The following is a 15,235-nucleotide window of genomic DNA, read 5'->3' on the forward strand; positions in this document are numbered from 1 at the left end:
ATGAAATGACTATGGAATTAATGTAACAATGCTGCTCTAACTTCATAACTCATTACTATCCATCTGGGCATACTGAAAACAAAATACGTGTTTGGTTACTTTTTGCAAAAGATTTGACTTACGTAAGTCATTCTAACATGAAATAAAATTAATGGAAGACAAGCATATTTAAAAACCCACTGTATGTGGCACCCAGATTGTTTTTCTTCTTGTGTCTATCACCTTCCGTACCCTACAACAAATGAAGCAGAGACTGAACAGGAGGCATGTTTCACATGACAGTGAAGAAATCTGTGTCCATCCAACAACTAAACTCCATGATACTTCACAGACAAAGAAAGACCCCTCTCTCAATAACTATAGCAGATGAACACAGAGAAAAAGCTAAGTCCCTGCCACATAAAGCACCTGTTACAGACAGAGACTATCCAACTTAGTGAAATCTGGACAAAATTCATAGAATCACAATCTTCCAAATAATCCAACCACTCTGAAACTAGGGGCCCAATCACTGGTTTAAGCATAGCATCTTAAAACTCTGTTAGCAGGAAATGAATATAACATTTCCAATGAAGGATGCACATGACACTTCAACTGCACTAAGGCAGCTGCTGCATGGCCAGGTGCAGGTGCTCTCCTGGCAACACAGGGTTGAGTGGACATTGCACTGCTGCAGCAGCAGAAGCTTCACACACAGTAGGTATGGCTTGGGAACTGAGCACTACATTCAACTTTGTGTTTACACTGCGAACAGCTCATTAAAATAAGTTTATTACTAGCCAAGTCTGCCAGTATAAACATAGTATTCTTGTTCTTAACCAATGGGATGTACAAAGAGAAAAAGTATTTTAAATAAATTTGTTACCAGAAACATCCTCTACTTTTCAGTGTAACAGTTTAGAAGAAATGTTGGACACAATATAGCATTCTTCCTCCCAAAACCCCCCATGCTTATAGGTTATAAAAATACAGAGATTTTATTTTTTTATATATTTCGTTATGTAAAACTCTAGTACCAAATTTCAATCACTTTCATCTTTAAAATCCAAAGTCAGCTCCTCTGTGACACTGATACAATTCCAGTCATATTTTGTAGATCAAACATTGGCAAGAAATCATTAACTGATAGCTGTGGAGATTGGCTACTGAGGTAGAACTTTTCTTTCTTTTTAAATTAGACAGCTTTTGTTATGGATTGCATTACTAGACAAAGAGCCAAATGCTTTGGCATTGCTCTGCCATTAGTTAGAATTGAAAACTTACTTTAATAAAACAGGTTCTAATGAGCATTGCACACATTCCAACTGAAACTGAGACTACTAATAATTAGAAAAGTGAACAGTTCCTGAATTTTTATTCCTGCACATATAAAGCAGAAGAAAACACAGCTAATTAGAGAGTGTAGGTGTATTTTTGTTTCTCTTAAGTCGTTACAAAGATTGAACAATCAATGGATACTAATGGCACACTCTGCAAGCTGATCAACACAGATCAAATATTGGGAGGGAACATTCCTACTGGCAATACACACACACAAAATCTGCATGCATCTCGTGTGGCAGTAAAAGGACTTAAGCTGAGAAAAATGTTCTTTTTGCTTTTTTTAACCAGAAGTGAAACACTTTAATCCCAGTATTGAATAAGACAGAAGATAAAAACAGGTAAAACTGTCAGAAAAATAGAACTATCTTTTCCAGCTCACTATACTCCTATATATAAATCCAGAGGGGAGCAATGAACAAAAGACAATTCTGTTTCCTTAAAGATCCTCTTTTTCAACTCTGCAGTAGATGCTCTAAAATTACAGATCAAAAATAGAACATTTATAGAAAGTTAGAAACTAAGAGAGAAATAAAAGCAAAAGAAATGTAACAAACAAGAAAATATTATTTTTCAAGAACAGAGAATCATCTGGCCTTCTGATTACTTAGTGGGCAATGAATTTTAGATCAGATCCTGCTAACTGCTACTACATTTGCATCTCTTCCCTGCAGAGATGCTGGCTCAAATTAACACAACAGATTGCTCTTGCTGATTCAAAATTATGTGTGGCATAAATGCAGGAAAGTGAAACAACTTTCATATTAAATATGAAATACTTAGAAACTTCCGAAGGCTAAAAAAATCCTGCAAATGGATACATTGTATCAACCATGATAACCTGGAGACCCTGAATTAACAGAGCTCAGCCTAGCGATCTGCTCAATTAACACTATTGCTATGAGGTTGGCACCTACTCAATTGATGAGATCGTTATGGACAGATGCACCTATTGAAAGCATAGGAGTCACAGCTGTGTCTGCAACCCACTTGTCATTAAGAGTAAAATTCCAGGGTCTCGATGGCGACGATCCACGTAGATGAACATCTATTCATGTTCAAACTAGTGTAAACACACAGTTTACCTGTCAGTTTTATTTAACAAAGAAATAAATGGCAATTAGTTCAGTTTTGGTTTGTGGGTTTGGGTTTTTCAGGTTTTAAGGCATGTGTTTTGTGAGACACTTGAGAACTTCCCTGCTAATCATCTCTCCGTTTCTCAGTCCACCATGCTTGCATTCCACCACAGCCCAGAACTGTGCTCACGATTTCACTGCTGCACTGCCTAATTAACAGTTTTAAGAGCTCCTTCTTTCAAAGGCTGACACAACCATAGCAAAGCAGGCAGAATATACTCAACGTTTTACACCTCCAGTGTAACATCAAACTTCAAGCTTAGTGCTAAAATCCTGAGGCTTGCATTGAATGAATGAGTCCCAGGGCAGACACCAGTGCCTTTCTCCAGACAACCGCACTCGAGCAGCTCCAGCCCAGGCACACCACTGCAGGGAGGACGATGGTAAGATTTACCAGGGCTGTTTATCACCACAACTCAAAAGTTGAGTTCAGTATGTGCTGAAGTGATACAATTACACATGGCAAGGAAGTGGAGGTCTGGATTAGTTTTACACAGCCTACAGTGACCCATCTGCTCTAGTTTTACAGCAACCAGATGACACTTGCCAACGCACCCCTAGATAACGGGTATTAAATACTACCAAAAATAACTCAATTCGTACTGCAGATAGAGCTTATATGCAAAATCATAAATGCCCAAATGTATTTGAGAACCGTTAAGCTCTCCTTAAATTTAGCTGTCAACTCAGAACTATTCGGTAGGAATGTATTTATAGAAGGGTTTCTTATGGATCACCCAAGGTCAAATGCCATTAAGTGCTATCATCCATGTGTACATGCAGTACACATAAAAATGTCACTTCATTAAATTAGAGGATGACACAACTGGCAGAAAAGCAAACAATAAGAATATGGTAGCTTTACAAAGTAATCTGTATTCCCTAAATTGTATATGTAATGTAATGTATGCCCTAAATGTAATACAGAAAACAGCTTTTCATAACTATTAATGAACTGTTACATGACCAAAACTAGTAAGATTGTACCATAGAAAGCTGTGACAGTAACAAAATTATTTATCTTAGCATAGGCAACCTAACAACAGGCTTTCAACAAGATACAATGAGGAAAGGAACACTCAGCTGACACTTTGAGGTTGCAGTAACCACTTCACTTTGTGGATGTCTTTGCTGAAACCTATCACAGCACTCAGTATCCAGTTCTAGCATTCCTCTTTTCATCTCTTTATCAGACCAAAACCAAAAGAACCCCACCAAGTGCTGGCTGTGCATCTGACCTATGCTAACGAGTAAAAAGTCCTCCTTTTTATTTTTTAATTTAGCAGAAAAAGGGTGGTAATAACTATGCCTCACATTTTGGTTGGTTGGTTGTTTTTCAGGGTTTTTTTATTTTGCCTTCAAAACTAGCTGTGAGGACAAACTAAATGAGGAGTTCTCCATCTCTTAATGCCTCTGAATTGAGCATGCATCATGTCTTTTTCGAAAATATGCTTTAATCAAACACAAATAATTATGCTCAACACAGGCATTAATAACAAATGTTAAGGCACACAAGACAGCAAAAGTCACATTAGAAAATCTAACAGTCTCTCTTGAGCCCCAACAGGGAATGGGAGGAACATAATCAATCAATGTATTTGGCTTCATAGATTCTCCTGCTGAAGAAATGCATGGATGTGGTCAGCCATCCTGTGGTCAGGAAGGTATGCAAAGAAAGTCTCTTTATTTACAGCCACTGAATAAAACATCTCTTGATGACAGTGGAATTGCTATCTAGAGAAAGACAGCTTATTACCTCAACTTCTCACGTCTTTCAAATTTACACCATGTGTTATAGATTAACAGCTACTTTTTTGCTTTTTGCGGCTTCCCAAAAATAAAGCATGCACACAAAATACGGAATAGCAGCTGTTTATGACTTTTTACACTGTAAGGAAATGAATTCCATTTTGAATTCCATTCCACATTTTTAGTTTTGGTTATGTTATTTTTGGAGGATGAAATAGTGGCATTCCAGCTAGTCTTTTTAAGATGCTTTCCCTGACTCTTAGTTTGTGTTGCTGTATTTCTACTTCTAACTGAAAACACATTTCCAGTTATGATAATTTACACCGAAAGTGAACTATTTAGTAAACAAGGACATTTTTCAATATGAATGTGATGCTTTCATACTCAGACTACTCAGCAGCACACCAATGCAAAATTAATGTCAAATTGCATAGAGCAACAATACCAGAGCCCAAAAGAAATAGCTTTTACAGGAAATCCATTGCAAATTTCCTAAATAAGAATAATAAATAGTTCATTATTCCATACACAGATACCTAGAAGGCACAAGCTAGGAAATGTGATTGACTAGCATTATATTTTACTTGCTGCTTATTTTTAAACAATACTTAGAGACAGAGTGCAGAGAACAGTGATAACCTTTACTATAAAAAAATGCATTTACAATCCAGCTAACACTCTCCCATGGTTTGCTATTTCAATGCATTACATGAAGCAGTCTATATTGCTAGCATATAAAACAAACAAATAAAAAAAATCAAGTTCCAAGCAGCCCAGTCTCGATTTTGTAGCTAGAATTTCTCTTCAGAAACATAAACATATTTTAGTGTATTTAATCTATGTCCATGACATGGGAGGCGAGAGAATAAAAGAATCATGCTTTTAAGTATAAAATCAGAGTGTGAAAAAGACTACTGGGGTTAAGTATTAACCTGATGCATTTTTCAGAACGACTGTACTATTTTTAACTGTTCTTTTTTGGCCACAGGTCAAAGTTTTCCTAGCAAAATACCAAAGTGAAAATGCTGGGAGCGAAGCCCAGAGGCAGCTCTCTTTGCTTTGGCCTAGGCAAAAACTTATCTGAATCCAGACAGATATGTAGCACTGTTTCCCACTCCCCACCATTGACTATGGCTGTCATTATGCCTCTGAACATCTATGAGAAGAGCAACACAGCACTACAGCCTCGGGAAGAACATTTTTCAGATGTTATAGGAAATTCCTATATTCTCCACACAGCACAGGCATACATTCTGTTCAGTCAGTTCCCGTATTTTGGGCCAAACAGAACTGAGTCACTTGAAAGCACAAAAAAAGATATAGTGTAAGTGTCTTGAGCAACTCTTGGAAGGACTAGGATTTATTCCCCCTTTCTCCGCTCCTCATAGCTGGGACAGATTGGAATTCTTGGGACAGACTAGAAATATAAAATTTTAAGACTCTAAAGTTTAGTTAAAATACTATTATAATACCAATAATGATAATAATTATAATAATAGTGATAACAATAATCATAATAATCTAGCTCTTACTGCCTTTCCAGAGTTCAGATGTTTTAGATGGAGAAATCTAACTCCTTTCACACTTCCTCCCGAGGGCATAGATTTCTTACTAAAGTAAATTGTATTTCATACACTCACACGGAAAGATGCTATTTGAAACAGGAGAAAGACGAATCAATTTGCCCCAATGAAAAATAAACGTGACCCTACTAGACCCCCCAGCTACATGTCTCCCTTAGGCGTGTCCCCTTTTCCTGAATTATTTCCACATCACCCGGCAGCCTCAGCCGAGGCCGTTTCCCAGGGGCGAGCGGTGGGTGCCCGGCAGCGCACACAAAGGCAGGTACTTTGGGGACAGACACGCTGCGATTACGAGGCGCGAAAGCCAACGGTGCGAACGATGCTGGGAGCGAAAACAAGGCGCTTTCCTCTCCGCGGATAAGATCTTGCCAGGGACATTTCTCACTTTCCCCCAAATAAGATGTACCTACTCGGGGAGCGCTCGCTCTCCTCTCACAGCGCCGTGCCCGTCCCCTCGCCCAGCACAGCCCCGGGGGCCACGGCCGCTCCCGCCACCTCCCCGCCGCCGGTGGCCCCGGCCGGGGGCGTGGAGAGGATACTTCGTCCTCCCCCAGGAAAGCACTTTCAGAACGCGGGAGCCCTTTCCTTCCTTCCCGTTCCCTCCCGCCCGCCTGAGGCGAGGGCAGCGCTCCCTTTGTTCCCCCGCCGAGCGCTCCCCACGGGCGCGGCCGCCCCTCACCAGTAGGCTCTCCACGTTGACCGGGGAGCGCGGGTCGCGGATCATGGACTCCAGCTTCCTCTGGCGGCCCTCAAGCATCCCCGCCGCCGGCTCCAGCGCCTCGGCCGCCAGGGGAGCCGCCGACATCTTCCCCGCCGGCTGCTGGCTCATCCTCCGGCCCGCCTAGTGCCGGGCCCGCGGAGGGCACTGAGCGCGGCCGCCCGGCGGGCCTAGCGCGGCGGCGAGCCCGGGAAGGGCGGGGGCGGCGAGGCGGGAGCGGAGGGCAGCGCCGCCGGTGGCCGCCGCCCGGGCATGAAGGGCGAGGGAAAACGGCCGCTGCTCCGCCCGGGCGAGGGGAGAGGGAGGAGAGAAAGCTGGAAGGGAGGGACGGAGCGCTTCCCGCCGTGCCCCCGCCTCTCCCCGCTCAGGGCGTCCCTCGGCGGCCGCCGCCTCACTGCCCGCTCCGCCGGGACATCGCTCCGAGGGCAGGGGGCGGCGGGGAGCGAAGCGGGAGCGGCTGCCGCGGAGTCGCGTTCAGAGTGCGGCTCCCTCTGCAGCGTTCTCCGGCTCCTGGAGTGGGAGCCACGATCCCTACCGGCCTCGCCTCCCCTCACCGCTCCGGCTCCGGCTCGGCCCCGCCGCTCTCTGCGCGTTCCGCCCACCCCCGGCCCGGCCTCCCGCTCCCGGCCCCGCGCAGAGCCGCCTCCCCTACCCACAAGGCCCCGCTGCGCGCGGCGCATTGCTCGGGGCTCCCTCAGCGCCCGGCTGTAGCCCTGAGCTCGGGGGCCGCGCTGGGCCTGGGCAGGGCAGCCGCCCGAGTCAGGGCTGGGTGCGTTGTGGCATATCAGGCCTCGCTCTGCCCGCATGGCGTAAAGCACAGGGGAGAAAAAGCCAAAAATATTTGAGAAAGAGTGCGAGCAGCATTTCGGATAAAGCAGCAGCGCTCACAGCGTGAGTCGCAGAATCATGGAATGGTTCGGGTTGGAAAGGACCTTGATGATCATCTAGTTCCAACCCTCCTGCCATGGGCAGGGACAGCTTTCACTAGGCCAGATTGCTTGGAGCTCCATCCATCCTGGCCGTACTACATCAGGGACGGGGCATCCACAATGTGTTCCAGTGCCTCACCACCCTCTTGGGAAAGATTTTTTTTCCAGTAACTAATCGAAGCTTATGCTCCTTGAATTTGAAACCACTCCCATTTATCTTGTCACTGTATGCTTTTGAAAATAGTCCTGCCCCATCTTTTCTTGAAATTCTCTTCAGGTATTGAAAGGCCACAATAAGGTAACCCCAAAGCCTTCTCTTTTCCAGGCTGAGCAATCCAAATTCTCTCAGCCTTTCGTCACAGGAGAGGTACTCCATCCCCCTCCTATGTGTATGTCGTACATGTATGAGAGGTAGGCTGGAGAAGGAGGCAGTGAGGAGCTGTGCTGGGGAAGATGCAGGCCACCCTGGTACGCGCTGAGGAAGATGAGCATCCATACTGTACCGTGCTGGAGGTGGGTACAGCCGCTTTGCCATGCTCGGCGGGCACTTGGAGGGGACAGGATGCTGTTTATCAGACCCAGGCAAAAGAGGCTGCCGCAGGGAGGGTGTCACTGATGCCCAAGTTGTTGGCTGCAGGGATGGAAGTGGTGAGTTGGATGGGAGGGATGCTCCATGGAATGGCATGTGAGGTTGTGTCCACACTATGGTTCCAGCAGAGCTGAGATGTGGCTGCTGGGCAGATGTTATAGAGCAGAACAACAAAGACCGTGGAAGTGTCATTTGCTGAGGTGGAGGGACCTCAGGGAGGAAAGGTTAACAACTGTGTTGACTTTCAGCTGATAGCTGGATGTCAGTGAGCTGATGTCAGAAAAATGGCCCAATATTTTAACTTTAAAGGAAGAGGAGAGGGACTCAGAGAAGTAAATATGTGAGTCACTTGCATGGCTTTGAGCGAGATCACTCTCAGTGATATTCTGAGCCAGGACCCTGGTGCCAAACAACTCCCAATTTGAGGGAAGGTCTGCTCTGAATATCAACCCAAAGCCCATAACTATATTCTGTTTTTACAGTCCACTGAATCAAAATCCTCAAGGCTGACAGAAACACACACACACACGAGCATTTTGAAAAGTCAAACTGGGCGTTATGACTCACGCTTTTCAGTGAACCACATTGAGTTGGTGAGTTTTCTGAAGGAATTGGTGAAATCTGTTTGGGAGAGGCACTGGTTATTTATATCTTAGGACTACTTCATCTTCAAAAAAAATTAGGATCTGCTTAACTGCAACACCACCAAAAAAATCACATAATCTCCTCAAGCAGTTTACTTTCCTTGGAGATAAAGAAGCAAGTTGCTAAAAGAAGCAAGTGCAAGAACAAGTCGGGTTGCTACTAGGATTATACGTGGGTACTCACTGGATCATGAAGTTGCACAGCCTGGCAAAACAATGGTTCAAAGCTCTAAATTACCTAAAATAAACATGATTTCTTCACTTACAGCCTATTCATTGGCTAATTTTTATAAGTGGCACAACAGAAAGGTTTTGGGTTTTTTAAGGGATTTAAAATAGGTTTCGACAACAGACCAAATGTGAGGACTGTGTCTCCAGTGATCAACAAGGAGCTTGTGCTATGTTCTGTTACTGTGAACAGTAATTTTGGGGGTGACTTCAATGAGCTCGGGGTTGGGCACCAGGTGATGTGATGATCTAAGCTCTTGGTTTCCTCTTGGCTATAGGCAAGGTGCTTTGCTTTTCTTCAGTTTTTCTTATCTATAAGCTTTGTAAAAACTGATCTGTAGCTTATGTGATTTATTGGCATTGTTCAGGGTGTTATCTAAACAAAGGTAACAAAGAAATTCTTAAATAAGCATAACAGCCCTTTTTACATAGAAAAAAAAGTGTGATTGTGACTTCAAAAGCAAGTGTGTAGAAACAGTACCTTCTTGAAATTCTTGCCCAATAGATCTGTTCTTCCACCCTTCAGGACATATCTGTCTACTGACTAAACAAGTTTTACGCCGTTACAGGGACAAATTGACAACAGCAGTCAGCTGAATTCCTTTGTATGACACAAATCCTCAACAAAATCATCAGCAGAAGATTTATTGCTGGTTATAAGTGACTAAGTGACAAAAAAAATGTACTCAGAAAGTCAGATCCCTCGCTCAGTATTTCCAAAAAACACTGTTTTAGCATGCCCTAAAGGAAAAATAACACCACCTTCTGTGGTCTTTTTACAGTTCTACCTTTTCTTCCTTCAGTGGTATAAATCTCTCAGGGTATCACCTATTCCTGCAATGCCCATCTAAGGAAGAACTGTTCCTACTCTGTGTATGCTAGTTTTGAAGTGCCATGCAGTGAATTGTCACATGCTATTTACCATGTTTTCTAAGGCCGAGTCCAAGCCTTCCAGCATGCCTGCTGCAGCTTTAAGATGAGTCCACAGTTGGACCCTTCATCTCTGTCTGCTCCTGAAATGCCATTGAACTTTTTAGATATCTACAGTCCAAATATGTTTTAGGTGTCCCAAGGCATCAGGGAGTTTGCTGTTGACCATTTTCAGAACTGGCTACATTTATAGGAACAGATTTGTAAGAAGTTGGTAAATGGGGCTTATTGGTTAAAAGCTATCAGCTTCACATTGTTTATTTAGGGTATTCCATAGGGCTCAAGCTTATTCAGGGAGAAGAGGGATTTTGCTTTGGACCTCAGGTATGCTTTCACTACTAGCTATTGCAAAAGAAGAAAAAGGAGACAAAACTACCCATGTATGCATCTATTTTAGGAGAAGGGGCTGTGCTTTCTGCACTTGCTGCTGGCTAAGTAAGGCTTTTGCAAATCCTCTTTTTAGGCTTCCACTCTGCAAATATTTGAAGGAGAACGTAAGAGCACTACTGACATGGGAGTAGATTCTACTAATAGCTGGGGTCTCTAAAATTTAGGTTTAGCATCTCATGTGGATCTACTCCATTTTTGTGTTTTGTATATGGGAGAATAGATATATAGAAGAATTGACATACCATGGACTATCTCTGTCTAGTGACGTGAATCAACTCTATCCCAAATAATCAAACTGTGACAACAGAGTAAGAAGGACAGAACACCTGTCAATAGTCTGAGGAAATACAGTATTTGAAAGCTGCCAAAATTAAACCATGTCAGACTGCTACAGACAAAGGTGCACAACTATCGTCACTCACCCAGGATGCTGCACTGATGTGGATCAGTGTTGTTATGATGGAAATAGGACAAGAAGTCATTTTTTTAGATAATGAGGTCTTGAGATTTTGCAGGGTGTAGCTAAAGATCATCATTCTACCTCCAGAAAATAATGTAGATTTATGCCATTAGCACAGGGGGTTCTTTACTTTTAGATACATAAATATTAAATAGGAGTGAAAAGGAATATAAGTTTATTGTGTGTTTTGTTTGTTTGTTTGTTTGTTTGTTTAATTTTCCTTTCTCACATGCCAGTGTTCAATCAACCCAAGGGTTAATAAATTATTTTTCTGCATTAAAAATAAACATTTTCTTCATTTTAGGTTAATGAAAACAGATGAGAAGTAAGGTACACAACTTGTGTATCTAGAAGTTATGTTTTTGAAGGACTTGCAAAGTCAGCCACAATCATCATCGTTGATTTACTGATTCCAGTGTTGTCTGGGGACAAATAGTATAGTTATGCAAAGTCCACAAAAAAACCCCAACATTATTTAACATTCTTTCATTTAATTCATAGTACAGCATCTGTTGCATCATAACTAGAGGCTTTAAATACAAGCAGCTTTTCAAACACTATGCATTTCCAAACCAGTCCTCAGTAAGATTGACACTACCACATCAATTACTAGCACAGGCCAGCTATAAAATTACAAAACCACTCAGCCATCTGTATAATTAAATGCAAACCAAAGTAATCAAGCAAATGTTAAAGAAAATGTCTTCATCTGGTAAGCTTTGTAGGTAAAGCCTGTATCTACTGTTCTGCTGGGAAGGGACATACCTTTGTCTCTGAAGGTGTGCCAGGTAGCCACTTCCCACTCTTTCAAACAGCATTTGTGGCTGATAAATAAAGAACTATTTGCTGGTGTTGTCTGTTGCTGTGTTAAATTCAGTGTCTTAAGCATAAATACCAAATAATCAAGAAAAGGAGGTGTGAAACAAAAGTGGCTGCATAATGGCTGGGTGTGTCCTGATAATGCAGGACTTGATCTCTGCCTGGCTCTTAATTGCTTACATAATTCTCCCCAGCTAACTAACATTGCTTTTGTTCATAAGGTAGTTGGATGCATTGGGAAGACAGAAGTGAAGCTGTGAATCTAGGTTAATTGAAATGCTTACGTGATGATGATGTGCCAGATTCTCTGCTGTACATCTCATGAGGAAACTTGCAATAAGTGTAGCTTGGAGAGTAAGGACAAAGTGACCTCGAGTTTTCCTTTGCCGCTTTGTGCATTAAGGTGAAGCTTAGGGCTCTGTGGCCCAGAGGTGTAAGTCACAGCAATTTGAGAGGCTGCTGTGATTTATGAGATCCTCACTGTTACGCTGTCAGTAGGCTGTTTATACCTCACAGTACCTTGGAGCAGAGGAGGGTTTCTGTCACTCTTCTTTCTGCTGTGAGCATCATCTCCAGCGCTTCCTTTACATGACACATTATGAAGGGTGAAAAATCGGAAACATGCTGGAGTACAAAGCTGCTGGTCCTTTGGAAGTGCTGGCCAGAGCTTCTCAAAGCTGTCTCTCCTCCTTTTAATTCTAACAAGGGGACTAAGGGTTGATTCAGACCTGTCACTTGCATGCCTGTAACGATCTCTTCCTGTGAACACATACCTGTAAGAACAAAAGTATTTCTGATAGTTTATTCTGTGTTTAGGATCAAACATTTAACCACTAGCTTCTCAAAATGGAACCCAAAATCCAGAACTGGGGAAACAGGCCCCTTATGGAAAATCTGAGGAGAATCAGACATGTTAGAAAGGGGGCCCGACTGCATACTGAATGGGACTTTTAAGAAATGTGGCCAAAGCCCCATATTTTCCCAGATGAGACATAATCTGAACCAGCATGTCCATCCTGATCTGATCCAGAATTCTTTAGCAGAACAAGAACCCATGTATGTGTTCTCCTTTCTCCATCCTGTGGTGATTCATGTTGCATAGTACACCTCTAAATAAAGTTCCTGGACGATGTCTGGCAGGCTGCTGTGTGGTTTTGCCTCTTTAGGGATGCATTCTGTTGAAGAAGTCTTTCTACAGAAAACTGCATTATTAAGAAATGGGATACGAGGAAGAAAAGTCTCTGTAGCCTTTTGGTGAGAGCACTCAGCAGGATGGAGGCAGAGAGGTAGGCAGCAAGCTTAGTGACCTTCACAGTTAGACAGCTATTGAGAAGAGTATTTTTGGGTTATGATCTTGGACTTTTGTGTAAGAACCACTGTATGCACCTAATAAATCCTTATTTTGATCTGGCCTTTTGCCTTAAGTATGCAGGAGCTGGCTTGGAAAGTGACAGTTAAACCCTGGGCACTGAATGCTCCGTGCAATTAGGGGGAAATGCCAGAAGAAGATGACTTGGATGGAACAAGCTAAAAAAAGATGATTAGTGCAGTGGTTCTGTGTGCATCTCTGAATACCCACATTATGTGTATCTGCATTAGCACTGTCATTCCTAGGATCTGCTTTTCATCAAGACTTAGCTACTGTTAATTGTGAGGAAGCCAAGCCAGTCCAGCTGATACTGGGGTGTAAACAGCTACAGCTGCTGTGTCTGCTCTCAGAGAACTTGCAGGGGCTGTAAGATACAAATAAGAACAGTTGGGAGTGCATCAGTAAAAACACAGTTTTGCATATAAGGGTTTACAGTCTTGGATAAATTACATCATTTGGTATATTATCTGCATCAGAGTCAAGCAGCAAAGTATTCAGCAAGGGAAGGGAAGAAAGAAGGGAAGGAGGGAGGGAGGGAGGGAGGGAGGGAAGGAAGGAAGGAAGGAAGGAAGGAAGGAAGGAAGGAAGGAAGGAAGGAAGGAAGGAAGGAAGGAAGGAAGGAAGGAAGGAAGGAAGGAAGGAAGGAAGGAAGGAAGGAAGGAAGGAAGGAAGGAAGGAAGGAAGGAAGGAAGGAAGGAAGGAAGGAAGGAAGGAAGGAAGGAAGGAAGGAAGGAAGGAAGGAAGGAAGGAAGGAAATGTGGAAGATTTTGGTGTGAGAAAGCTGAAGTTAGTGAGAATTATTAGGGGACCTTTTCATGCACTTTTTTTTTTTTTTGAGACTAAAACATTCTGAAGGGTATCACGCTGTTCCCAAACTACAAAGAACTCACTTCATGTAAGACAGCAATTCTTCGTGGGGTGAAATAGGGAGATAGGTATTAGTTGAATCCTTGACAATTTGGATTGGTAGGAACTACAAGGACCAGTCCTGGTCCATCTTATTTAACTTTCTGAAATTGGAACCTTTTTGTTTACCAGCATGAAGTCCAGGAGTGTGCTGCTGATGCTGGCTATTTGCAGAGTCAGAAGACAACATCCACAGAGAGTTGAGGGCTGGCATATTGCTCAGAAGATCAATGATGGGAATGATAGAAACAGGACATAATTAAATGCTAGTCTATAGAGGGATGTGCCCTTGGGAATTAGTAAGAAATTCTGATGCAATGTGGGAACTTACGATTTGGAAATAGCTGAGGAGAAGTACTTCAGGCTTACATTACCTAATGAAAATGTGGAATTAAAAAGGATAAATAGTATTGTAAAATCTAACAAAGGTACTCAAGTGAGATAGGGTAGGGCAAGATCAAGTGAAAACACTAGGACATAAATAGTTCCATTCATCTGAATCGGAGAAAAGGAACTGAAAGTGGGAATTTGGCAGAGATAAAAGAACAAAGCAGCCTGTTTTACGTGAGATGGCTTGAATAACTCAGTTTTTATAGATCCAGCAGAGAGGTGAATGAAAATATGGTGGTGTCTGTAGATACACAAAGACAACAACCAAGGAGTTTAAGAGCTTTACATTACAGAACAATGCTGGAGGCTGTACCTTGGATGAATGTACAACCTTCATCCAAGAAAATACCTGCAGCATGATCAGTGCCCTTTGAAAGGGCTATAAGATGTGTTTTCTGGCACCATAGGGACTGGAGTCGGGAGCTTGCAATGTCATTTTCAGTTCTTCATGTGGCTGCAGACGAAAGGGTTTGTAAGAAGCATAGAGTAGCCTAATATTTCATGATCAGTTGAAGATTTGGTAGAAGTTGCATTTTGTTCAAGAACTGCAGTGAATGTAATAAAAATCAACACAGTTTGGACGTAACCAAACTGGTTGCTTTTCCTTGCTGAAAGAAAATAATCTGAAGGTTATTTCTTTGCGTGAACCATTAAATATTATGTTTAATCCAATGTAGAATATTTGTTTTGGATGGTTGAAAGAATGTCATAGCATGGATATACGTAGGGTAAGAAAATTCTACTTTTGTCCAAGGGAATTTGAAGCAAAATTCTACTTCTCAGAAAGCTGTCCAAGGACTCAGTATCTGTGAAACAGGAGAAAAGGGAAGTTCTTCCTCATGTTGAGGCTGCTGACCTGCACAAAGGCACCAAGTTTGTTGGGTCAGCGAGGGGGAGCATGAGAATCACAGCTTCCTACCCTGGGAACCAGCCTGCTCTTTTGGGAGGTGTGTCCCCATCCCTCGCAGCTGGGACAAAATCAGTGGTCACAGGAAGGATTGGGCATAGCCTGCCTCAACAGAGCCTCTGCTAAGAGGTCTCTGCTACCTGAGTAAATGCTCTGATCATTGAGCTG

At 42.8% G+C, this 15,235-nt stretch overlaps 1 protein-coding gene across 3 annotated transcripts in view; it reads right to left on the bottom strand.

The window, feature by feature from the left end:
* The window catches only part of ROCK2 (Rho associated coiled-coil containing protein kinase 2), a 101,820-nt gene extending 95,195 nt beyond the window's left edge, over window positions 1-6,625 (bottom strand). For all 3 annotated transcript variants that reach the window (XM_085056862.1, XM_085056860.1, XM_085056859.1), the window contains exon 1: window positions 6,468-6,625. In XM_085056862.1, the coding sequence (XP_084912988.1) occupies window positions 6,468-6,617 (150 nt within the window). In that variant the 5' untranslated portion in view covers window positions 6,618-6,625. The remainder of the gene's footprint in view (window positions 1-6,467) is intronic.
* Window positions 6,626-15,235: the final 8,610 nt, after the last annotated feature.

The sequence above is a fragment of the Lichenostomus cassidix genome, chromosome 3 (genome assembly GCF_008360975.1).
Source record: "Lichenostomus cassidix isolate B80296 chromosome 3, HeHo_3.0, whole genome shotgun sequence".
NCBI classification, from domain to species: Eukaryota; Metazoa; Chordata; class Aves; order Passeriformes; family Meliphagidae; genus Lichenostomus; species Lichenostomus cassidix.